Source organism: Chelon labrosus (genome assembly GCF_963514085.1).
Source record: "Chelon labrosus genome assembly, chromosome: 18".
NCBI lineage: Eukaryota > Metazoa > Chordata > Actinopteri > Mugiliformes > Mugilidae > Chelon > Chelon labrosus.
The window spans coordinates 24,217,046-24,243,627 of NC_140351.1; the positions used below are offsets into that span (position 1 = coordinate 24,217,046).

Below are 26,582 nucleotides of genomic sequence, written 5' to 3' on the forward strand. Positions count from 1 at the left end.
TTATATATGGACATTTCTCCAGTCCATTATTTTGGCCTTCATCCACATGCATAACTCCCTGTAGTTCAGCTTTGCCAACAAGTTTCTTTTGAAATTCGGGAATGCATGATACTGTCTGCCCGGGTGATCTTTGAACAGTTGAGTTTCCCTGAAAATGTTGACAAGTGTTAAAACGTCCTCCTGTTCACGGGCCACACGATGAATGCCAGTTGGGCTTGTCAGCTCCAGCTCCGTGTCAGTTGTGTCCATTAGCTCCTTGAGTATGCCGATGGATTTGCTGACTCTGGCTGCAGACATTTCTGTCATGTTTGGTCCCAAGCCTCTCATAAACGATTTTAGAAAATTGTTAAGGTGTTCCAGGTGGAGGTCAAGTGGAACGTTTTTCCCCTTTCCCCCTCTCCCGTTCCAAAATCGGTTCCAGATCACACTGTGTGCCATGCGTGGCGACAGTGCGACATTTACCTGTAGTGTCAGAAGGAAGGAGCTGTATGCATACTGGCTGTGCCCATACGCTTTGTAAAAAAGCAGGGCAACTTTATACAGTCTCATCAGCCTCTCACCATCACCTTCCCTCACTGCATCCTGCATATCTAGCAGGAAGAAGCCAAAGCCCAGTCTGGCTTCGGTGTGTTGTTTCTGGTGGTCTTGGATCGTCGGACTCACATTTTCTGAAGAAGAGTCTGATGTAGCCACAAGACCATGCTTCTTCTTTTCATGTGTTTCCCTTGCCTTGGCATATACATAGACCTTGCCACACCCGTCTGCACGACATGGAAACTGCTGACTCTGCTGTGTCGAAGCCTGCCTCTGAGTTGCAGCTTCTGTCACGCCCGCCATCATGACAAAGGTGTCCACAACCTCTCCGACCTTCTCATGCAGCCAGCTCCTCTGTATGAGTATGTACTGGGACAAACCCATCTGGAATTTCTGTTAGCACACAGAATAAAATGTTTAACTTCTAACCACCAGTAGTGTAAATGCAGAGATTTAAGTCATGGTTATAATATTGTGTACTAACTTTTATCAAAGTGAATTACAATTTTGACAATTAACTTTTACAGTAGTAACATATACATACATGTATTGATGTAATACATGCTAGTTCTCAACTATGAATGTGATGCCAAGTGCCAATTTACCTGTGACATCCTGCAACCCGAAATGCTCTATCGCAGCAGCTAGGAAAAGTGCAGTTGTGTCCTTATGCACAAATTCCTTATAGGCATTGTAAGCTGCATGGGGACCTTGTTTTGCATTGCTGCACCTATGTAACAGAAATATATATTTTAGCAAATGGTTGACATAGTTTTGTCAGTGTTATTCTGTCCATCTCTCACAGACATTTACATTTATTAATGTAGCAGACGCTTTCATCCAGTCATATATTATGTCAATTATATGACAAGGGTAATGAATAAGGGCTTTGAACCCACAACTTCTTTGCATGCCTAACAGGTCCTTAACCTGTACGCTACCACTACCTCGCTCGCACACACACACACACGCAAACGCACACGCCTGTATGCACACTTGCTAATGTGTTAAAAACAGTCTTTCGCACAGGGACAGTAAGAGTATTGTGTGTCCGGTGTGCTCTTTAGCACTGCTGAAACTAACCAACTAACCATCAACTATCTTGACAAAGCCACAAATGCCCACACACAGTTAGTGAAAACATGCATTAAGTTGAAAACATACCATACGGAGAACAGCAGAGCTGCGTTCATGATAGCAGCACTGTGTTCCTCATCCCATAACAACCCAATTCATGAAATATCCAGACATCTGAACTGCATTTCAGTGAAACAACTGTGGAAAGCATGGTCAACACAAAGTCTTTATAATCATTGTAGTTAACAACAATATTGTTTAGACTGTAAAGACAAGCATAATGTGATGACAAAGTGGACGATTCAAACAACAGTAATAATTGTACATTGTATGTATTCATGGTATTGCAGATAGCAGACGTACCTCAACTTCGTCATGTTGGCAAGTGTGCCATGGTCTTTTGAGGATGCACCATCATAGAAAATCTGATGATAGATCTTAAACAACATTGAAGACTTGTGATTAACAAAGAATAAACATAACTTCACACAACCCCTTCAAGTAATCTATCTAAAAATCATCTAAAGTAGTGGTGTGATAATTTCATTTTGTTACTAATCAACATTATTCTATAGTTACTCACTTCAAAGAGGTTTCTGATGGCGTGCCAGTCCTCAAACTTAAAGATGAGACCTTCCAGTCGGTCTTCCTTTGTAGGACCATCCTGCCAAAGAGTGACAGTGGAGACAGATTATATTCTTACTCTTTCTGAAGGTGGCGAAGTGTGTCCGCCAAATCTGACGTTTTGTTTTCGTCTTTGAAGAGCAGTCCCAGAGGGTACTTTGAGAATAAAAAAATAGATGACATTGCAGTAATGTTTGAGTTGAAATTATGTGTATTTAGTTATTTTTTGAAAATTTAATTCATTACTTACATCAGTGGAGCACCTAGCCATTTCCTCTGTATATTGATGTGGCATGTGGTGAACCACTAATTTGTTGAAGGGTTTAAAAACAGCCAGGTACTGGGTAAGGATACGGCTTCCAAGAACGATGAACTCACGTCGCATATGGTCCTGGATTTCTGGTCCGGGGAGTGAGTTGCAAAGGTCGTACTGAAGGATGTCAGAGTCCGGTCTGTCATTGCTAAGGTGATATGTTGCGATTCTATCTTGGACTGCAATATGATGAATCCAGTGTATGGATTTATTGCTGTGGAGGGTGGACTGATGATGTGCACGCATGAAAAAGTCCAGATTGTCGAATATTATGGAATATGTTGGTGGAGGAGTGGGGTGGGTGATCGGAGAAGCCGAGGAACTCAAGACCAGCTCTGCTGCTTCAGAGTCACTTAATCTGTTGAAAGGTAGTGTAGCTATTTCGGAGTCATTTATGCTTTGAGCCATTACGTCTGCTGGAAAAGAAAAAAAATATTATTATTATGTTATTGTTATTATTATCATTATTAGTAGTAGTAATAGTAGTGTTGATGAATAGATAGACAAATAACATTCAAGATGACGCAGCATTTGATGTGCTTGTTGTGTTTCTATATCGGTTTTCTCACCTGACAAATTAAGCTCTTCCATGCTTTTACGGACTGTGTTAGGTGGCCCCTTCGGATCACTTGTGCTTTGGTCTTCGCTGGTGTCCACTCTCTGACCAACATCGATGTTTCCTTCCGCTTCAGAGTTCAGGAAAACTTCATTCTGGACCTTTAACATTTTTAGAGACACACCACATAGGAGTGCCAACTCCTTCTGCTTCTCTACAGAATTTTTGTGAGTTGTTGTTATGGCCATTTTGCTCAGCCTTTCAAACACGGCTTTTTTCGCCCCACCATAATGTAGAATACTACATAGGTAGTATGCAAAGGCTGACAGGCGTGCTTCTCTTCCTCTCAAAGCAATGGAAGCTGCTGCACAAGTTGCAGTTTGAGAGTGGTTGGTGGCAGTTGTGAGAATTGAGAAAAGGAATGGTGAAAAACATTTTAGGTCTGCCTCTAAGCTGGTAAATGAAAAGGCTTTCAGATCATCCGGAGATGACTTCCACAGGATGAAACCGTTGTTTGGATTACAGATATGTTTGCATTCGTTTCTTATTAGCTCCAGGATGTGCACCTTTATTTCCTCAACTAGGTGTTTATGCTTCAACATTAACTTTACAGCTGTTGCCCATTTTTTCTTATTGATGCTGTTCACTATTGCGGCATCTTCTGGAGGACATACCATGGCAACAGTCTGTGATGGGTAATGGGTGACAACCTGAAATATAACATAATGCATCAGTGTGAAGAATTACAGTATAGCCTAATAAGTATAATGTGCATTGACAATACATTGGAATATACAGACTGTTAAATATGGTGACCCCAGATGCAATTACAGAGCAGGTCAGAGCAATGTCAGTGGAACACTGCCCAACCCCCACTTCTGTGCTCTGCACCTCTGTGGGTGTTGGGACACACTTTTGACCACTAAACAAGGCATTGCAGAGCAGGTCAGAGCAAGGTCAGTAGAACACTGCCCAAACCCCACAGAGGTGCAGTGCACAGAGATGGGGGTTGGGTAACATGCTAGTCCATTACATTAAAGGATGTTCTTACATATTACAAAAATTGACATCATCAGGTGCAAGTTTATCCTGGTAACATTTGCTCTCACTACACTCAAATTCGGGCTGGCTTCCAGAATACACACTAGGCTACCATATCGGCAAATATGACTACATGATTTAATCATAGGTAAACTACACTGAAATGAGGAGTGTGGGAATGCACGTGTGTTTATCACATTGGACAATAAACACAACTCACTATTCACTCATGAAAAACTTGGCAATCGAGGTTATTCTCATAGTAATATTATAAGAAGTACAAATTTATCAACAACAAGCTTACCTCTGTAATGCTTCTTCGCGATTTTGTACCGGTTACAGTTGACGGATTGGGGCAGAACTTCTTCAGAGCCCTGGGCGTCTTGGAGGGAGTAGGCTCCCGGAATCTTTTCTCTGATACCTCAGATGAACACGCTTCTTCAGCCTGGTCTCCTTCGTCCTCTGTCCATTTTTTAAACACGGGCAAGTCGCGTCCCAACCTTGTTATTAAGGACTGACAGGACCGACAAATGCGACACGATTTGTTTGCTGTTTTTTTGAGATGTAATCCTAAATTGAGAACTTGTTCGTATACGCATTCACCTTTAGTATTTTTCTCAAAAATGATGGCCGTGTTGCAAAGTACTCCGTGTATCTTTAAATTCTTCTTACAACACCGGCAAAAATCGTTTAGACTCATCTTCTTCTACTTCTTCCAGCGTGCGTGCAGCTCTGTTGACAACTATGCGTCGCTTAACATACGTCACACACTGCGTTGCTCTGATTGGTTATAGGTCTATCCAATTGAGTGCAGAGGCATTTTTTTTCCTGGTTCGGTTGAAACACGCCCCATAATCACACCCCAATGGAGCGGTATCAGACTCACATTCTGACTAGAATTGAGTATGGCTACGTCAGGCTAGCGGAACGGCTGAAGGCTTCCAGACCCCATGGTGGTCATACGAGCAGGAGGGAAGGTAGAGCTGGGTGTCGTCCGCATAGCAGTGAAATTGAATATTGTATTTATGGAATATGTGACCAAGGGGGAGGAGGTACATGATGAAGAGGACTGACCGAGGACAGAACCTTGTGGTACACCAGAGGAGATGGGAGATGGCTGGGATGCAAAAGTTTTATTTGAATTAATTGAGTTCGGCCAGTGAGATATGAGTGGAACCAGTCCAGAGGTGTGCCAGATAGTCCAATGGATGCCAGTCTATGGAGAAGGATGGAGTGGGAGACAGTGTCAAAGCTGCGGTCAGGTAAAGGAGAATGAGAATAGATAGGAGTCCAGAGTCTGCTGCCAGGAGGAGGTCGTTATGTATGTACAGCAGACAGCAATCCAAGACAGCGCCACCTAATGGTAATCAGTGCTGACAGCATTGACTGTCCAGAAGAAGACAGGAGAAGTTGTTATAATCTGTATTGTTTTTAATGTCACTAGGGAGCCTATTCCATTCTTTGCTGGCCTTAAAGGAAAAGACAGATTGAGCAAAAGCAGAGCTTCTTTGTGGAACAATGCAGTCCCTTCTTGACACAGATCTAAGAGCCCTCATTCTCAGCTCAGAACAGGGTCGCATGTACTTTTTCAATGAAGGGGGAGCAGCGTCATGGATTATTTGATGAACCACACGAATGCATGTGTGAATGTGAATGTGGCACTGTGTTAAAATCACCTGCCTCAGAAACCGGTCTGTTTGTAATAAAACAAGTATCCAGGGATTTCAGAAGCTCCCTGCAGGTTGCAGGGTCTGTATTTGCATATATATTAATGATTCTCAGTTGTATACTTCTCCAGTTTACATCAACCACCAGAACTCTCCTGTGAACAAAAGAATATCTACTTATAATCTCTATTTCTGTATTATTCCAACATAAAAGGCCCAACCCACTTGAATGTACTCCACCCACACTCCACCAGAGTAGACAAACAGTGAAATCTAGGGTAGCCAAATGGGGAAAAAACTGTTGTTCTTACTTATATTTTGTAACCTCTAACATTTCAAGTAACAATTTTAAAGTCCTTTGTCTTTCATAAGTAAAGTCTGTTCAATTACCCAAAATGCCCACAAAAAATAAATATAAATAAAATATAGATATAGATAGACACAATGTAAAGAATTTAAGTATCTCTCTTCGCTCCAAAAGTGAGAAGTTCTCGTTGCCGCCATGTTGATTGTATATATATGATTATATATATATATATATATATATATGCGTGGTGCATCAGCTGCGGGAGAGAGGTGTGGAGGGGGCTCATGAGAGCAGCACCAGGTGAGAGTGATTGGCACACCTGCATCCTGTTGGACTAATCACTCTCTCCTTTTAAACACAGTAGCGTGTTGGACCTGGAAGGAGACACGATGCAGAGACCCATACTCGGCTGTCTGCAGCATCGAAGCCTGTATACGCCAGGAACGACAGCGTATGATTTGTGGATGTGTTGTGTTCTGAAATAAAGGAACTTAAACGTCATCACTCTCTGGCTGATTATCTACTGTAGAACCCACAGTGGCATCGGAGTACGCCACAATATATAATAACAGTAATCTTTAAATGGTCTCGCTCCACCTTACCTCTCTGAGCTTCTCCATCCTTTCACTTCTGCTCGATGTCTCAGGTCAGCTGATCAGCTCCTCCTAGAGGTACCGAAGTCTAAACGGAAGCTCAGAGGGGACAGAGCTTTCTCTGTTGCTGCTTCCAAATTGTGGAACGATCTACAACATTTCAAGTGATTTTACTGTATAATTGTGAAGAAAAATAGTGACTTAGCTGACTTGACTCGCTTTCTGCGAACAACGGCTCACTTGACCGCAGTATTTTAAAGTAAAAAATTACAGAAACCACAGTGTTAAAAATAACTTTCAAAATATAAAACATTCTCATGCATTTTAATCTATCCGTTTATTTTCTACCGCTCCTGTTCAGGGTTGCAGGTGGCTGCAGCCAATCCCAGCTGTCCTTCAGGGTACAGGAGGGTCCGACACCAAAACTCTATTTTTATTAGATAATGCGGTAGCCTACACAGGTCGTTGTGAGGTCAAGAAGTAAACTTCCCTCCTTTTAATTAAATAGTCAGCTAGCTAATTTATACAGAGCAAACCCTTTTCACGAAGAAGACGATGAGGAGTACCTTACATTTCAGAACAAATGGACAGAAGAATTCGCCTTTGTGGAGAGAGCAGGTTCTGCAATGATACAATTTCATTGATGAAATGGTCAAATATATAGCGGCAATTTGCATCGAAATATCCAGCGGGGGGCAGCAGGAAGAAGGCATGCCAAGAGCTACTGTGCAGAGTGCAAGCTAGTCAGCAGCAACTCCTTGTATGGAGCAGAAAAGGTGACTGGAATTTGGCTAGCTTTGCTGGTTACTTGGCAATAGTGAGGAACAGAAAGCCATTCACCAATGGCGAGTATGCCAAAACATTCATGCTTGATGTGGCCAATGAACTTTTTGACGACTTTTTTCGGATAAAGACAAGATAATCAAACGAATAAAAGACATGCCTCTGTCAGCAAAAACTGTTCACGATTGTACCATAACGATGGCAAATCAAGTGGAAGTTTCGCTGGAAACACATCAAACATACTAACGCACATAAGACACACTCATTATTTATTTTCTAATATTTTCTTATTTTAAATATTTGTTTTATGTTTTATTCATTTTTTTTTACTTTTATTTTTTACTTTTATAACAGGAAGTTTCAATTTGTTCAAAATAAATGAAAAAAGCTAATCTTGTACATGTGTCAGTTTTTGTTGCTTTTTTTCCCGTTGTACCGAACCATGACCCCCACACGAGGTATGTACCGAACCGTGACTTGTGTGTACCGTTACTCCCCTACCCTTTATACATTCTGTGTTCAATCTCAGTGTAACCGGTGTAATTCTTCTGCATTGTGTTTTTATTTTTGAGAAAGAGGGAGGAGACCATATGCTCCTTTAAGCATCTTCATTATCTGACGACCGAGCACAAAGGCAAGAGTGCTAGCATAAAAAATATTCAACGTGGAAACATACCTGATGACAAAAATGAAACAAAACCAATAAATGATCCGCTTGACCTCTCTCAAGCAAGTCCCTAAAATGTGGACGGATACATATATTTGTATTAACCCATGAAATAAGGCCCAATAAAACACAAAAGAAAATGGAAAGAGGAAAACTGCTCACCTCTCCCACAGAGCACAAAGGCAAGAGGGAGAGTTTTGGTGGGACAAAGGCCTTTGTAAGAACATAGGGTTCCCCGAAAAAGGAACGCGGGGAACACAGGCTAATTAAGGATCCACCTGAGGAGGAGTATCTCATGATCATCAGATATGTAAACAAAAAAAATATATTTTGTGTAATTACATAATAGTAAAATAGTTGATGATTCTTAAACAAAGTGTAATTTGATAAGGAACAATTATTCTTTCAAAGCTACATACAGTCTATACTGGCTCTAAATCACAAACGACTGGTCCCACTTGCCTTCTTCCTTCAGTCATTCCATCAGCTGCAGTTTGAAATCCTCACTCTGACTCTGAATCCTGCTTTTTTGGGATATCTGGGCCTGTGTTTGGCTGCTGTTTAGGACTCAGCTTTAACACAGACCTCTATGGGGCCATTGTTGTAGCAAAAGTATTTGCAAATGTGTAAAAAAAATCCGTGTGTGTAACCAGATTTGCAAATGTGTAAAAAAAAATCTGTTTGTAACTAGATTTGCAAATGTGTAAAAAAAAATCTGTGTGTCTGTAACAAGTTTTGCAAATGTGTAAAAAAAATCCGCAAATGCGTACATTGATCTGTATGCGTAGACAGATCTGTAAATATGTGATCTGGCCTCTCCATTGGATGTGTTCTTACACGTGACTTTTGCTACACTTCTGCCGCAGCAGATCCGCAAATGCGTGTGGAGATTTGCTAATGCTGTGGAGATTTGTCTGTGTGCCTCCGTAGCTATACAGCTACATACCACCAGTGGGCGCTACGCTAGCACCCAATGATATTAGCTACCGGCTACCTGGGCTGGCTGGTACCACAGACTGTATGGCTGGGACGAACAGTGGTCCCGATCCCGATGCAATGGAGGCTGGAGGCACTTCTCAGCGTGGCGTGTGAGCGTGTGAACTTATTGAAATGTGTGTGTCTCATTCGAGAGCCCTGTTATGTAGTTACAACACGCCATCCAGCCTCCATTGCATCGGGATCGGGACCACTGTTCGTCCCAGCCATACAGTCTGTGGTACCAGCCAGCCCAGGTAGCCGGTAGCTAATATCATTGGGTGCTAGCGTAGCGCCCACTGGTGGTATGTAGCTGTATAGCTACGGAGGCACACAGACAAATCTCCACACGCATTTGCGGATCTGCCGCGGCAGAAGTGTAGCAAAAGTCACGTGTAAGAACACATCCAATGGAGAGGCCAGATCACATATTTACAGATCTGTCTACGCATACAGATCAATGTACGCATTTGCGGATTTTTTATATACATTTGCAAATCTGGTTACACACACGGATTTTTTTTTACATATTTGCAAAACTTGTTACAGACACACAGATTTTTTGGTAACGCTTTACAATACCATGTGCTTATTAACTCGGAACAGTGCATAATAAGCCGTTAACAATGCATAACTAACAGCTTGTTAACAGTTATTCCCCGTCACTGTTAACAAGAAGCTTGTAAGCAGCTTATAAGCATATTTTTTAAGAGTTTACAAGCAGCTTGTTAACTGTTAAAAAGCAGCTTGTAAGCGCTAATAAGTTGATTTTAAGTTACTTACAAGCATATTATAAAGAGTTAACAAGCAGCTTGTTAAGCGTTAAAAAGCAACTTGTAAGTAACTTAAAAGCAGCTTATAAGTGCTTACAAGCTGCTTTTTAACGCTTAACAAGCAGATTTGCAGAGCCCGGATCTAAAGCGGGGACTACTTCCTATACTTTCACTACCTCAAACATTTATCCAGATATTTCACATGGCTCGTCTCTGAAAGTCACTTTCAAATATCAATCGCTGCATAGGGTTCATCACCCTTGCCGTTAGTTAACTATATTACATGTGTAGCCCTCCCAACCAACTCTAATTTATTACAGAATGGTCCTGGTAAAACCCCTTATACCTGATGACACCTTTTGCATGGGAGCTGAATTGGAGGGAGTCTACAAAAATATTAACCTTTTAATGTATCTACCTTAACTAGAGCATATAACTCTGCCTAGGGTGCAGAGTAGTGTTAATTTCGTCAGACAAGACGAGACTAAATATGTTCGTCAACGACCTTTTTTTCCATGACTAAGACGAGACGATGATGAGACTGCACCATTGTCCAAAAACGCTGACCAAGACTAAATTAACATCCATTATTGTTGACGAAAAAAGACGAGCCTTAAATTTTTGCATAAAATAAAAACTAAGATAAAATCTCTCTTCAGTTTCGTCTACAATTGTCTCTACTTTTTCATCGTGAGATAGAATATTCAACTGTTAGGCCTTCAAAATATTCCGAATGAGTTTGTGCTGTTGCTGCCAGCCTGTGGCTGCAACATGAAACTACATGGAGCAAGAACACCCATAGATAGACAGCAGAGTGCGGATCGGGCCGCATTTTTCTGTCCGAGCCCGGCCCGCGTCCGACAGAGCAGTAACCGAACCCGACCCGAGCCCGACAGGCATTAAGATATTTATGTCCGAGCCCGACCCCAGCCCGACACAGTTAAAATCTAATTTTTTTCTCATACTTAATAAAAGCCCTTTTATTAAGCAACTGTAGGAAGGCGTTCGGAAATGTCAACAGATGAGCGCATCAGCGCACACGGGGCAAAAAGCGCCGTTAAAACACAGGCGCACACATGTAGCTTAATACGCACGTCTTTCGTTGTCCTGGCTAGTTTGACACATTTCCACACACAGGAAGACGGATTTGGGGTAATATTTTACATTTATTTTAATCACAAAAACGAACCTTTGCATCAAGTGAAACAGGCCCATTGGCTACCTACATAATAAGCAGTTTTAAATTTTAAATGGTCAATGCCTTATCGCGCTGATGTGACCGAGCCCGACCCGAACCCGAGCATCCTTTCTAAATATCTGTCCGAACCCGGCCCGGCCCGTTGGGTACCGTCGGGTACCGTCGGGCTCGGGTCGGGTATCCATCCTAGACAGTAGCAAACACCAGAGATTTCTGCCAGAGTGAGTGCCGACGTCGACATGCTAGGTAGAAGGAAGAGGCTCGATATTTGACTGAAATGGTTATCAGAAATAATCTCAGAAATAATTTGTTATATAAAAAAAGACTAAAATGTTTTGACTAAAACTTGACTAAGATATATTGAGTTTTCTTTTGACTAAAACTAGACTAAAAATGACGAGACTTTTAGTCGACTAAAACTTGACTAAGAAAAAAAGATATGTGAATGACTAAATATGACTAAAACTAACAAGGACATTTGGCACAAGACTAAGACTAAATTAAAAATAGGTGACAAAATTAACACTAGTGCAGAGAGGCCTGGTTAGCTTAATGTATAGCTATATTGTTATTTAGAACTTTAATACTCCCATGCATGTACCTTTAACACACTATAGCCCTAATAACACCACATTCAAATAAACATTGTAACTGCAAATTCACGTTGCAACAGGAAGGAACGTTTATTGTACAGAAAGAAAAAACATGGGCAATCACCCTTTACCTTGACCTGTTGACCCTTTGAGTCCATGAAATAAACAAAATAAATTCACCCGGGGTTTTGTAAGTTAGTTATGGTACCATAACGTTGGCGCGCGTGTTGAGTTGGAGCTCATGTATCCTTGTGAGAGTGTTTCTCAGTACTCACGGATAACCCGTTTCCTCGAACCCTCGGCTCAGAAGAATAAGGTGAAAGGAGATGAATAAAACTAGTCCTGCTGACACGTCCTCGTGCAGCAGCAGGTTCTCTGGCGACAACGTGGATCCTGAGCGCTCTCTACAGCAGCAGCAGACCAGGGGCAGGCATGTAGGCCCGGAGACACACTAAGCATAAATTCAAAACACTAATAAACTCACTGTTCCTTCTCATACATTTACATATTGTCACACGTTCAAATAATGCTCATACTCACTCAGCAAACTCGGCGCAAAATATTCCTCCCTCATACACACACGGTCTCCTTCTCCCTGCTAGCGGGAATGAGGCTAACTCTAGCTCTGTACCAACGATAATGGCGTCGTGGACATTCAGTACAATTCCCGGTTGAAACAGCTCTGAACTTGGCTTACTTCGTTTTTAAATTTGGTAACGGTAACACACAAACAGATCTGGTTTAAGGTTTTAGTAACAGTAACTTTTAACGGTTTCAAAATAGCTTACAACCACTTTTCCATGGGTCATAGGTCTCTCCCCGTTATTAGCCCGCACCTCGTCTTCTCTCTTTTTTTTTAGTCCCACCCCCTTCCTAATCCGATAGGTAATTAGTGCCGAGTGCCTATGACACGAGGCACTATTGTTCTTCTGCGTGTTTCTTTGCAGTTTTATTATTCATTTTCCGCCCTTTTTCGCCGAAGAATGCGGCCCGAACCAGCGAGAGGACCCCAACACATGATATATCAAAACGTGTGTTTCGATCCCGAATCCCGTGCTTGTATTTTTATAAGGGATTCGTGAGTTTTTCGCGAATTTATTCGCGAAAAACCGCGAAAAATTTCTCATTGAAATGAATGGAGAAGCCCGAAAAAAGCGGCAACATTCCAAAATGTCCAGCTTGGCTTTGTCGAGCGATTACTCGGCCATGCTTTGTAGTAGAAACTTGCTTGGAAGTTTGTACGAGGCACGGGAAGTGTAGCTTTCTCTTCCTGAAAACGGCGTTTCGATACCTTTTACGGTTTGGTCAGGGTCGCAGTTTACGTTTTGGTGAAATTTTGGGAAAAAAATTAAAAATCAGCGTTTATAATGGGGCTCTATGGGCTCACTCTAACTTCAGAGTTTCGGTGAAATTCTGAAAAAAAAAGGTTCAATCTCACGTGGTGGCCACAGTTTTTGAGGTACAGAGATAAAAAATACATAAAAACGTAGGGATTTTTGTTGGCTTTAAGATGGTGTTGGTTTGATTTGTGAGGGACGTACGGTTTGGACTGGAGGCTCCTCTGAGCGAGGAGTGCGGCGACAGCCTTTCGAATTTTTCCCCATGTGTGTGTATGTGGAAATCGAGAGGGATTTCTCGACGATTTTTCGTGTCGCATACTTTCTTTCCAAAACGACTACGGCCACAATTTTGGCAGTACGCGCGTGGCAACAACACTAAATTATAGAAAACCCTTGGCTGACGCTCACGATGTGTTTGTTTTCTCGATAGCACTTTTTTGAGATATAAGCATTTGTTCGGAGGGCAAATCCTAGGGTGCACTTTCCCTCTGACTCAGGCAGAGGTGAGAGGGAGAAGGAGACTTCAGCGGCAGTTGACCCTGGTAGCCATGACAACCAGACCCTAGCGAGCTTACACACGCTCACACACGCAGCAGAAGAGGACGTGCGCCACAGAAAGTGGCGGGAAAAGAGTTCTCAGTGGATAACAGGATCTGCCAAAACATTAAAACCCCCCAAACCATTACTGCAGTACTGTAGGGGGGCAGAACCTGACATTATGACCCCCCCATTCCAACCTCCCACCTCCCCTCCCACTATAGCATTACAGACACAGACTGACAAAACATTAGGGACTCTCACAGCATTACATTCACTACAGTAGGGAGGCAGAACACCCCATGAACCCCCCTCCCTCCCTCTCTCCCTCCCTTCTCAGTTGGTGCTTTCACACAGCTGCTGGGCCTGCTAGCCATAGCTCCTCTCATTGACTGAATGACAACTTCTCAGTCATGTTTGACCTTTTCCTTTATTTTAAACACAAATTATATCTGGCTGCTTTGCTGAAACTCCTGACACAACATCCCTGACCCGTTTCCTTCACCTTATTAGCTAAGTGAATTTCTAGAATTATCCATATGTTAAGTGTTTGTGCCCAACATAGCTCAACCAGCATAGCTCATGTATGTTAGCGAGCTAGCGGCGGCTAACACGGAGGTTAGACGCGAGCTAGCAGCGGCTAACACGGATGTTAGCCGCGAGCTAACCGCGGCGGACTCAACCGCGAAGCTAGCCGCAAGCTAACCGCGAGCTAACTGCAGACCCGCGGGAGTTAGCCGCGGCGTCCCAACACGGAAGTTAGCCGCGAGCTAACGCGGAGGCCAGTGGGGTTAGCCGCCGGCTAGCGGGAGCTTATCACGGTCATCAAACCGGCACTGAAGTTAAAACATAATGTTGAAGTTTTACAATTTAAAGGGAAGATATTTTTAAATAAAGTGAATCTGTGTCGAACTGAAAAATATTATTCCACCACATAAATTAGGAAATGTTTATGGCTTGTAACAACATTAATGACAGTATATATATAATTGGAGTAATTTAATATAATATGTTTTTAATTAAATAAATAATGTGCTGTTGAACACTCATAAGAGTTATATTATGGATATTACATAACATCATTTGACATGTCTATTTGTCTGTGTATAGTTTTCCACCAGCTGATCCAGACAGACGGAAGAGCTGGACTAAGATGGCAGCAATGACTTTTATTATTAAAATGATTATGTTTAATGATCAGTTATTATGATATGCTCGTTATTTCAGTTGAAGCCATTTGATTTTACTTGTTGTACAGAATGTATTTTGTGGGTATTGTGAAGCTATACCACACTAAGCCAATGCTAAAATTAGTGGCTAGCGCATCATGCTAATTGCTAACATTAGCAGCTAATGCTAGAATTAGTGGCTCATGTGTGTAAATATACATGTTAAAAATTACTATTTGAGGGTATTGTGAAGCTATACCACACTAAGCCAATGCTAAAATTAGTGGCTAGCGCATCATGCTAATTGCTAACATTTGTGGTTAATGCTTTACTGCCATGAGTAGCTAGCGTGCTAGCCGCTCGTGGTAGTAAAGACATGCTAATTGCTAACATTAGCGACTAATGCTTGACTGCATGTAAAGACATGCTAATTGCTAACATTTGTGGCTAATGCTAGAATTAGTGGCTCATGTGTGTAAATATACATGTTAAAAATTACTATTTGAGGTGTGCTTTTTCAATACAGAACCCCGGCAACAGCCCACTCGGCACTTCAAAAATTTCCGCGGGAATTTTCTAGTTCACACTCATCTCCGACAGGCACGAATTGCCTAACAACAGACTGACACCTGGCTACTCAAATAAACAAAAGAAATGTCATGAGACATTCACAGGCCACTATGAACATGGGACATTTTAGTACCTTCCCCAAATGAAATGCACTTATTAATTTCTCTGTATTAAATCAAGCTTATTTCACCATAAAAGTAATTTAACAGGCAATATTGCAAAACATACTTAATATTTGTAAATACATATAATTTAGAGCAGGGCGCTACACATGGAATACACAGTATCAAGGTCATTACAGGAAAGAGTCACAGTTATTTCATCTGAATATAGCTCACTTGGTAACTGCGGCTGAGACTCAGATGTGGGAGACCCGGGCTCGAATCCTGGTTGGAGCAGTACTTTCGAAAGTGACATTCAGAGACGAGCCATGTGAAATATAGGGATAAATGTTTGAGGTATAGGAAGTAGTCCCCGCTTTAGATCCGGGCTCTGCAAATCTGCTTGTTAACTCTTTATAATATGCTTGTAAGTAACTTAAAATCAACTTATTAGCGCTTACAAGCTGCTTTTTAACAGTTAACAAGCTGCTTGAAAACTCTTAAAAAATATGCTTATAAGCTGCTTACAAGCTGCTTGTTAACAGTGACGGGGAATAACTGTTAACAAGCTGTTAGTTATGCATTGTTAACGGCTTATTATGCACTGTTCCGAGTTAATAAGCACATGGTATTATAAAGCGTTACCCCCAGATTTTTTTTTTACACATTTGCAAATCTAGTTACACACACGGATTTTTTTTACACATTTGCAAATACTTTTGCTACAATAATGGCCCCATAGACCTCACCACAGCAGCTGGGTTGTCTCTATAACAGCTTCTGTATATCAGCTTCTGATCCCATCAACAATCATCACAGTTCCTAACTTTACCATCATCAAGTTTTTCATTCATATTGTTCATGTCTTTATTTATTTATTTATTTGCATTTATCTACCAGTTTGTCCTTAACAGTGGTCTCCAGAGAGTCATTCTTCATGGTAAATGGTTCATGACCTTGTCACAGACGCATCTACCCATTCGCTCACACAAGTACACACACATTCACACACCTGTGCCTGGGGTTTCAGCGTCTTGCTCAAGGCATGTGGCACATTCTGGGGATCACTAACCCTCCGGTTCATGGACAACCCGTTCTACATACTGAGCCACAGCCACCCGGGGGAATAACATGGCCCCATATGTTATGCCCCTGGAAAATGGGAAGAAATGGTCGTATGGTAGAAACCTTAACATTATCATGTTTTTTCATTTGCCACACGCAGAAATTCACAGTAAACAGAATACAAGTTTAGCGTTTTCTTAATATTTTCAGCAGTTTTTTTTACTGGTCGTACATTGTTTGCCTCTATTGCTGTTGTGACTTTAGTAGACTGTTTTAAATCATATAATGATCCATGACTTTATTACTGATTATCATACACATGATCATACACACACAATTTTAACTTGTCACACATACTTGTCTTTTAACCTGTCACACTTACAGAGAGTCTAATCTGTCCTCACAATAAGTGTTTAAAATATAGTTTCAGATATTCACAAATACACCAGTGAGGCATAACATTATGACCACCTGCCTAATACCGTATTTCGACTGAACTTTAGATTGCTTTCAAGTAGTTGGGAGCAGTGCAACAACTTCCATTTCCCCATTCAACAGTTTTTCAAACTGAATTAGTGTGCAAGAAAATAAAAACATTAAGAATAATGACTGATCAAAGACAAGATGTCCAAGTTACTGAGTGCTTTGGAGAGAGGAAATGGTGACTATCAATAAAGTAGATGGATTTGGCCTGTACACTGGGGTCTCTCTTCTTGGTCTGTAACATGGCGTGGTTGGAGCGGTGCATGTCACGTTGGTTTTGCTTGATTACTTTTTTATTTGGGTTTCTTAGGTCCAACCATATGATATAATGCCCTAAAAATAGTTTTTGTTGTAATTTATTTTATATTGTTTTAACAGTCTGTCATTAAAAATCTAAAATTAATTTCCACAATTAAAAAACAGAAAAAAAAAATCTTTGACAAAGATCTTGTGGCACAGTTGCACATTAAGTGGTTTTGAATATGCTTTTATTGTTCATTGGTAATAGAGCAGATTATTATTACAAGGTATTATAGCGAATGAAAAAAATCTGGTTTTCATTCAGAAAAAATAAATGGCTGAAGTAAAGGATGCAGTCATGAGGTGTCTGACTATCAGGGGTGTTTATTGATTAAAAGGAATTCATTAATACTCACCTCATTCTATCAGAGTAGAGATCTGACAAATGAGCGCTGTAAACTCACTCTTTTCTGATTTAGTCAGAAAAGCTACATCAGAGTTTATCAGACTATTTGTGAAAACTTTCAAGAAAACACAGTTTTTCAAGTTTAAGGTATTAAGGTGAATGTTGTTTCATTCACAAAAAGTTGATGGTTCAGCAAATGAAATCAGTTTAAAATGAGTCGCCTTTGACTCACTTTAAACTCTGATTTCTTAAAAACTGTGTTGGAAGTAAACTGGTCCTTTAAAACATTTTAAAAGTTTAAAACAAGTTTCTAAGAAACTGGTGACTTTTTATTTTATGTACATGGTCAAAAATGAAAAAAAGTAGCAAAACTAGTTTTTAATATAAATTGACAAATTGTATTTCTATAATTGTATTTATTTATTGTGTGTATATTAAAAGTTTAAAAAAGATTCTGCACTTAAAGTGTTACCAAATATGAAATAAAGCCTGATTTTAAAATGGAAGACAAACCTCTGTGTCTGCGGAAATAAAAAATATGAAAAAGTGTGGAATTTTGCACTTAAATGAATTTAACAAAGAAAAGAAAATCTTCAAACAAGTAATTTGTGCTTGTTGTTTGTTGCTGGCTCCACCCTCTCAAGCCAGAAGCTGTCCTGATTGGTGGAAGATATGGGGGGTGGGATCACGGTGCTGCCAATCAATGCCTTCAGGCTGAAATAAGGATGTCAGCATAGCCATACACCTGGAAAAAAAGAACAACAAACTGAGCAACATGCAAATTAAACAATTTTGATCTGAATGGTAATCTCTTTAAAGAGCTAGCATGCTAACATCCCTTTACATCCCCTAACATGATCACAGATACTTTAATTACTTTAATTTTTATGGTATCTTTGTGACATGACTACAATTACCATGCATGTTTATTACTGTAATCTTAGCATGCTAATGCTTATATGCATCACATAGTTACCTTATGATTTGTGCTTGTTTGATTAGCTTATTAGGTGCTAATGATAATTTAGCACTCTTTACAGAATAGGCTAACACCACAACTGTGGGATGTTGTCAAATAATGCTAGATATGTTAGCAAACACTTAAGCATGCTATTTCTATGGATTTTTTTTCTATGGATTTTTCTTTTTCTGTGTTCTGGATGGTTTAGTAGTTCAGTAGTGAGTTCATCTTAGCATTATAGTATAATATATATAGTATAGTATAGTTAGCATCTCAGTACTCACGTTAAATATATATCTTTTGAATAGTAGCGTGTTGGGTTGTATGTTGTAGATAGCATATATGTAATATATAATACGACTAATATTTGTGTAATGTTAAGCGCGTGTTAGCAGACACATTAGCATGCTAATTGTACACAATTGTATGTGTGTTCTTATGTTTAGATAGTAGTTATGGTAAACTAAAAAGATGGCAAAAAAAGGTAGAACGACATATCTGAATTTTGAAGAGCTGTAAATTATTTTAATTTTCTAAAGTTTATTTGACTCAACTTTTGATTGACAGGATTTCTTGTTATTTTTATTTTTTTTTTTATTTGAAAGTGGTAGGAAACTCTGAACTAGCTGGTCCTGGCAGTTTAGACAACAGGCTGTGGCATTTACCTGGCACAGGTCCCTGCAGTCCAGGACTGCTATGAGGCGTCGGGGGCCTCGCAGCCGAGGGGTGAACATCTCTTGCCAGGAGACTGAAGCATGTGCCTCAATGACACTGAAACACACAAAGAGAGGTGTTAAACATACAGAACAGGCTGCTGTCTGTCAGCAGGTTATCAGAGGCATGTCCACCTGAAGAAGCGATGCCTGAGGTTCGTGAGTCCAGCTCCTTCTATGGACAAGAAAACGTTGTGCAGAGGGAAGGTGAAGGGGTTCGTGAAGGTAACAGTCGCAAACATCTGCTGGCTTACATGAGGCTGGCCACTCACCTGGAAGAAGAGGAAGGAATCATATGAACTTCATGGACGTTCTTTAGGATTATTTTGATGTACACTATGTACGTGTGTTTCTGGGTGTGTGTTTTACCATCACATTGAGCTCTGGGGTCAGTAGGTTGATCACCTTGATGGTGGACAATGATTGGTCGCCTGACTTTCCAGTCACGACAAAGGTGAGACTGAGCTGAGAATGCAGGTGAGGCATGTACTCCTGAGCTGTGACCTTAAACGTCACACTGTTTTCTGCAGCACATAAACAAAGACTAACTGTAAGTAAGACAGTGCTCATTTCTCAAATGCACAAATACACAGGTTTCTCAGGTTTGCTCACTCTGGTGTGGAGGCACTTCCACACTGAAGTCCTGGTCTTTGAAATGACTGGCTGTGACTCCGGTGTAAAAGCTGACCGATCCATCCAGGTGAGCGTTGGCAGTTCTGGGGTATTCACCTTGGTTGTTGAAAGCTACCACCAGGTTCACGTCATGGCCCAGGTGGCACTGGAGACGGACAGAGTTGGACATATTTTGAACATTAGTTATTTTTAAGCTCCACACATGTGGCACAAATCGAACTCTTCATCATCATCAAACACCGGTTCATCTTCATCGACACTCCTGTTGTCATCGAAATCCTCCAGTGTTATAGAAAATGTTGTTCTGTACTAAACCTTCTTATCCCCGTGTCAAGCAAGCATTGGAAGAGTGAGACAACACTGACACCATCAGGTCAAACTCTGAACCGCTGAGCTGGAGGGTTAGGGTTAGGAGCCTATCCCCACCCTGGACAGGTCTCCAGTCTATCGCAGGGCTAACACAGAGAGACAGACAACCATTCACACTCACATGCACACCTACAGCAGATTTAGAATCACCAATGAACCTAACCAGTATGTCTTTGGACAGTGGGAGGAAGCTGGAGTACCCAGAGAGAACCCATGCAGACACAGGGAGAACATGCAGACTCCACACAGAAAGGACCCAGTCAGTTCTCCTTTAGATGCATATACTTCCTTCTAGACTCAACACACACACGTGTTTTGTAGATGTTCTTGTCTTGTCGCTGTTCTATACATCTTTCTGTGCATTTGTCTTCAATAATAACATTATTATTATTAATTATTATTATTATTATTATTATTATTATTATTATTATTATAAATGCACAGAGAACTGACATGCACAACAGATGTGAATGGATCAGCTAGTGGATGATAAAAAGATGTGCAAACAGATGTGTTACCTGTTCAGCAGTGATGTCAACAGACAGCTGGCCATCGGGGAGTTCAGAGTGATCCCTCTCACAGCCATATTCCTCTGCCAGAGCCATTATCCTGTTGTCAGCCTCACTCCCTGCAAACACAGATCAGTCCAGGGCTGTTAGGCCTCTAATCTGTTTTTTTTTTTTTTTTTTACTGTGTTTGTTTTATTAGTTCAGGTCGTGTGTGCTACCTTCAGGGTACTTGTAAGTGTTTGTGATGTCAATATATGACATGCCACCCACAGCTTTGGTGTAAATGGCCTGTCCAACGTGAGTCTTGTCCACCCTGTATGGACTCAGCACCCCGTACTTGTCCCTCTTCAGGAAGACCACGTCACTGTTCACCTGAAGGACACATCAGCACACGCTATCACTATGGAGACAAAGTCTGTCCCAATGGGATTTTACAGAGTTGAAGAGAAAAGTACAATTCAGACACCAGGAGCATCAGTCCTGTTCTTGCCAACCTCAGCGAAGACGAATCCAAGGTCAAATTGGTGACACAGCAGGCCGTCCTTGATTGCAGCGACGGAGGCTGGACCACAGCGGTAATGTCCTTTAAAACAAACACAGAGACATATTAATCATACATCCTCCTGCTTATTGGTCTCCATTTGTCTCTCTGTCTGTCTGTTCTACCATCACTGGTCTCCTGAGGGGTAGAGTCCACCACCTGCCAACCCCCAAGGCCTGGCGGCAGGTCAGGACGCACCATCCACACCTCGTCCCAGCAGTGGAAGTTCCTGCAGAGAGGCAGAAAGTGATCATTTCAAATCTCTCAAGAGACAATGGAAACAAAAGATAATAAAATAAAATTATGTCAACAACAATAAATAAATGTTTTTTTTATATAATTCCTAATATTTAAAAAAAAAAAAAATCAGGACAAATTAAAACATTATATGAAAATAAATGTTTAGGCTCTAATCAGAAAAAAATTACACAAATTCACCACGTTTTTTGAATTTTTAAAATCTGTCCCATATTTCGTTTCTCATTTTTTAACTTCACATTTTTCAGTTTTTAATTTATGTGAACAGGTGTTTGGACCGACCAGATGGAGTCTCTGGTGTTGCGTCTGTCTGGCGTGCCGTCGGCCTTGAAGATGAGCTCGGTCTTAAGGTTCCCAGTGTTGTCATGAGCTGAACTGAAGTTGGTGATGACCCTCGACGGGAGGCCGAGACATCGCAGGACTGCGGGGATATGAAACACTCTTTTCAATTTAGAACATATGGTTGACTCAGGTATTGTCTCATTTTTCCCCACCAAAAACCACATTGATGGCTCTGCTACCTCTAAATCTAATGAATCACACATGTAGTATAAGTATAATGAAGGTAATGAAGCCCCGCTTAAAGTTTTTGTACACCTTTCTCACTGCAGAAAACTGTAGTTCAGTTTTTATACACTGCATGAGTCTTCGGTGACATTACATCTGTTTGTGGTTGTTTTGGGTCTTACAGGTGTTGAAGACTCCCGCAAATACCCAGCACTGGGCATAACAGACTGGGACGCCAGAGCTGGCGTACTGCAGCAGTATTGCAACGCTGCCCGTCCAAGATGTCGGGGGTTTGCCCATGGAGAAGTCATCACTCCAGTTTCCCACCAATACGCCATTATCATCCTGAGAATTGATCTGAGGGAAGGGCGAGGATAGAGGTCAGCTGATGTCAGGAAACCACAACACTGGACTGGTGGAACAAGCTAACTTAACCAAAAAAATCTGCTTTATTTATGTTACCTGATGTTTTCATTTTGGTAAAATTTTAAGATATGTTAAAATCAAAATAATGTGTAAGTGTCTCTGTTTAGAAGAATAGCTCATTAATATGACTCTTGAAGTTAATCAGGAGAATCATCATTCTCACCATGGCCGATCCCATCCTGACCAGTTTGATGACATTGCCTCGGTCATAGACTGGCATCTGAGATGAATCCAGGATGTGGATACAGGCATCCAACACACCTTTCTCAAACTGCGAGGAGATAACACATTAACAGTGACATACATTACGACATGCGTGTGAAGTGTGTGTTTAAGTATTGGGCTGTACCTGTCCGTACATCCAGCCACGATGCGACACAGCTCCGACTGATCCCTGGAAGATCACGCCGATGTCGTTCAGGACGTACTCTCTCCGCTCGGCTTCGTTAGGAAGAAACACAGGGTCCTCTGCAGACAAAAAGAAACATTTCATTTACTTTGGGGAACACATTGTGACCGCAGCCCGAACATGTCACCTTTGAAGATTGCTCTCTTCCACATCTGGCTGTTCTTATTTTGTCCACCTGTTTCCTCTAAATCTAACACTGACACTCTTTTTTTGGACTCCACCACTTTCTGAGGGAAACATCTGGTTCTTTAGCTCCTAAATGCTTTGTTGTAGTTTCCACCTAAAACCAGCTGCGACAGAAAACAACGGCATTAGATGACTGAGTGTTCACATCTGCATATTTCCTGTTAAATTTAGTGAAAACTTCATCCAAATTCCATGAGAGAAAATGTGTGTTTCAATCGGCTCAGTTGTTTGTGCTAGTTCATATAGTATACCGTACATAGTACATTTAATCAACTACTGTCTGTTACTACTATTTCAAAATATTTCTTCTCTATACTTTACTTTCCAGAGGTCGGAGAAATAAATTACAAGAATTCACCGCATTTTTGGAATTTTTAAAATCTGTCCCGTATTTAGATTCTCATTTTTTAAAAATCAGTGAAGTAGTCTGAAGTAGTCAATAATATTTTGAGGGTTAGCACACATATTAAGTTTTTTAAAAATTAAAAAATGTAATTTATAGATAGTTGTTCTAAATTACTGACTGCAGCTCTTTACGTCTCTCAGACGTTCACTAAATTGGTTTGTACCTGGACACCAGGCGTTGAACAGTATGTATAAGTCGGTCTGGGGGTCCCTTTTGGTCCGCTGCATACCATCACCCGCCGAGATGGCTACGTACGTCCGGAACTTGCCCACAATGGCGTTGGCAGTCGGAGTGACGTTGAGCACCACAGTCTGTCCCTGCGTCTCCAGAATCTGGCCCAACCACGGACCACCATGACGAGCGCCAAAGGTCACCACCACCAGGGTTCCCTTATTGGCTGAAGGGTTAGAGCCTGGAAGAGGAGGTTTAGTAAGAAAAGACAAAACAAGGACATGAAAAAGAACCCAAATGATTGAAGGAAAAAAGAGTGGTGAAAAAGATGGTAGAGAGGGTGGAGAAGGAGTAGATGAGGAAGGGGATGAAGGAGAATGAACTAATCCTGCAACTTCGTTTGCATGGACCCCTAATAAAAAAACTGGATATGATCAGAAAATGAAAATCTGAGACCAGATATGTGTGAACATCTGTCAGAATGAACAGCTGTTTAAGTGTGTGTACATGTTGTTGTTTTTATTCAGTTGTGGGATACTAACATTATGGGCCATGTTAGTCTTTTTGACATGTTCAGACTTGGTTTAACAGTAAAGGTTACATTTATTCTATGGTTAAGGTAAATGTTAGGGTTAGGGGTTAGGGAACGCATCATGTCAATTGAAGGTCCTCACGAAGATAGAAACAGTAGTTGGTGTATGTGTGTTTGCTAATGATTGGGCCATGGGGAATGTGTGTACTAATTAACCAGGCAAATGAATGTGAAGCTGCTTAATGAACTGACAGTTGTCAATTGTTCAAACGGAGACATTTAATGAGTGTCTCTTCATCAGCTAATTAGGTAAGGAGGAAACAGTTCAGGAGACTCTAACCCTCCAACTGTTTGTTTACTGGGTGTGAATGTAATAATTAAATTAAGAAGTATTCTGATTACTTTTACTTACTCTGGTCAGGCATAACATTATGACCTCCTACTTAATATTATGTTGGTCTCCCTTGTAACTCCAAAGCAGTTTTAACTCATCAGAGAATGACAAGGGTCTTCTGAGGGTGTCCTGTGGCGTCTGGCAACAGAATGTTAGTGGGGGCCTTTGGGTCCCATGGGGTGAGGGTAGGGGCCTCTGTGGATCATCCCACAGATACTTGATCAGTTTGGGATCTAGTGAATTTGGAGGCCAGGTCAACACCTTGTGCTGTTTTTCATATTTTATGAGTTGTTCCTAAACCATTTTTGTGTGTGTGTCAGGCTGGGGATGGCTGCTGCCATGAAGTAGTGTCATTGCTATAGGGTGGCGGTGCCTGGTCTGGTCTAGGTGGGTGCTACATGTCTAAGTAACATCCACATGAATGCCAGGTCCAAAAGTTTCCCAGCAGAACACTGGATTGTCACAAGATGGACAATGCTATTCATTTCACCTGTCAGTGGTCATAATGTTATAGCTGATTGGTAAAGTAAATATACAAAAACAAAAAGTATCCTCAGCCAAAAGAAAAGACACAAAAAGGAACCCACCAATCAGGAACTCAAGCTGGAAGTCGTCCCCTGTACTCAGCGGGCGGTTGAAGGTGACCTGCACCACAAACTCCTGACCTCGACGGACCACCAGGTTTGGGGTGTCGTAGTCAGTGGTGTAATGCCTCGGTTTGTTGATGTGCTGACACATGTCAATGTTGTTCACAGTCAGACCTGTATAGATGAGTAAATAACGAAACTGTTGTGTCCTGATCCCTCCTCACTGACAGGTAGACAGACTTTGATCTTACCTCCTGCAGGTCCGTATGATCTGGGCGTGGCCTCAGATCCAGCAGCGTCGTCAAACAGTTCAAATTCTGGAAAATCATCCCCGTAATCCTCCAAGTTGGAGGTCGGCACCTGACCACCATTAAAGATAATTCAATTTTATTCATATTCAATAAAAAATGAATCACTACATGGATTAATTATTTGATTGCTTTTGTAGTTTCAGAATAAACTGTAACATTTTAGTTTTTACTGGCTCGTTGTAGCGACCCCTGAAGTTTCGGCTGGTTGATTGAGACATGATGCGTTAAGGTCAAAGGTGACAATGAGATGACTGCAGGAAGACAGAAAATATGTCAACACAACTACTAATAAATTGTAAAAATCACTGAAAGCTAATGATATGATGTAGAATATATTATCTGTTGAATATAAATGTAACTATTAAATACCACCATAAAACAACGGAGCGGCAACTCTGCAAAAAAAAAAAATATATATATATATTAAAAAGATATTATTATGTATTAAAACATGAATGTAAATGTCATCTGAAATATATATATTAAAAACTAATATAAAACAAGTTTTTAGAAACAGATGCAATGCTGTACAAGTAATAAAGGATAAAATTATTTAAAAGAAATACCAAAAAATTTAAATTGAGTATTTGAACATTTAATTAATGTATGCTATTAAAATATATTTATAACAATTAAAAAAACAAAAAAAAACAATGAATATCCTAATTGGTTAACTAACTAAACAATAAATAAATAAGAAAATGTTAATATATATATATATATATATATATATATATATTCTTTATTAAGTTAAAAAGTTAAATTATGGAGTCACTAAATTAATATGATAGGATAAAATATTTCTATTTGGATGTAAAAAAAAGAAAGTCATGATATAAACATCAAAAATACCAAAAGTGGAATGGACATTAATTGTCATTGTCAAATATGAGTCAAAATGTAAAGATTTTCAGATTAAAAGTCACAATTTTAACTTTAAAAAAAAAAAAAAAAAAAAAAAAACAATCGTGACAATAACGAAAAAAGATGTTACTTAAGGTAAGAAAGTGTCCAGGTGTTTGATAAATGTCCACAATATTAAGGACAAATTAAATAA

At 40.6% G+C, this 26,582-nt stretch overlaps 1 protein-coding gene across 1 annotated transcript; it reads right to left on the minus strand.

Moving 5' to 3' along the window:
• Positions 1–25,743, minus strand: LOC311503118 (coagulation factor XIII A chain-like; the record flags this gene model as incomplete). Its single annotated transcript, XM_084565652.1, has 20 exons — positions 1–927; positions 2,195–2,275; positions 2,486–2,634; positions 3,118–3,265; positions 19,239–19,344; positions 19,422–19,558; positions 19,656–19,810; positions 19,899–20,064; positions 20,807–20,916; positions 21,016–21,169; positions 21,292–21,380; positions 21,464–21,567; positions 21,879–22,017; positions 22,286–22,460; positions 22,693–22,800; positions 22,879–22,997; positions 23,694–23,942; positions 25,215–25,388; positions 25,466–25,574; positions 25,696–25,743. The coding sequence occupies 20 exons, from the start codon at positions 25,741–25,743 to the stop codon at positions 1–3; spliced, it is 3,447 nt and encodes a 1,148-aa protein (XP_084421778.1).
• Between the last annotated feature and the right edge of the window lie 839 nt (positions 25,744–26,582).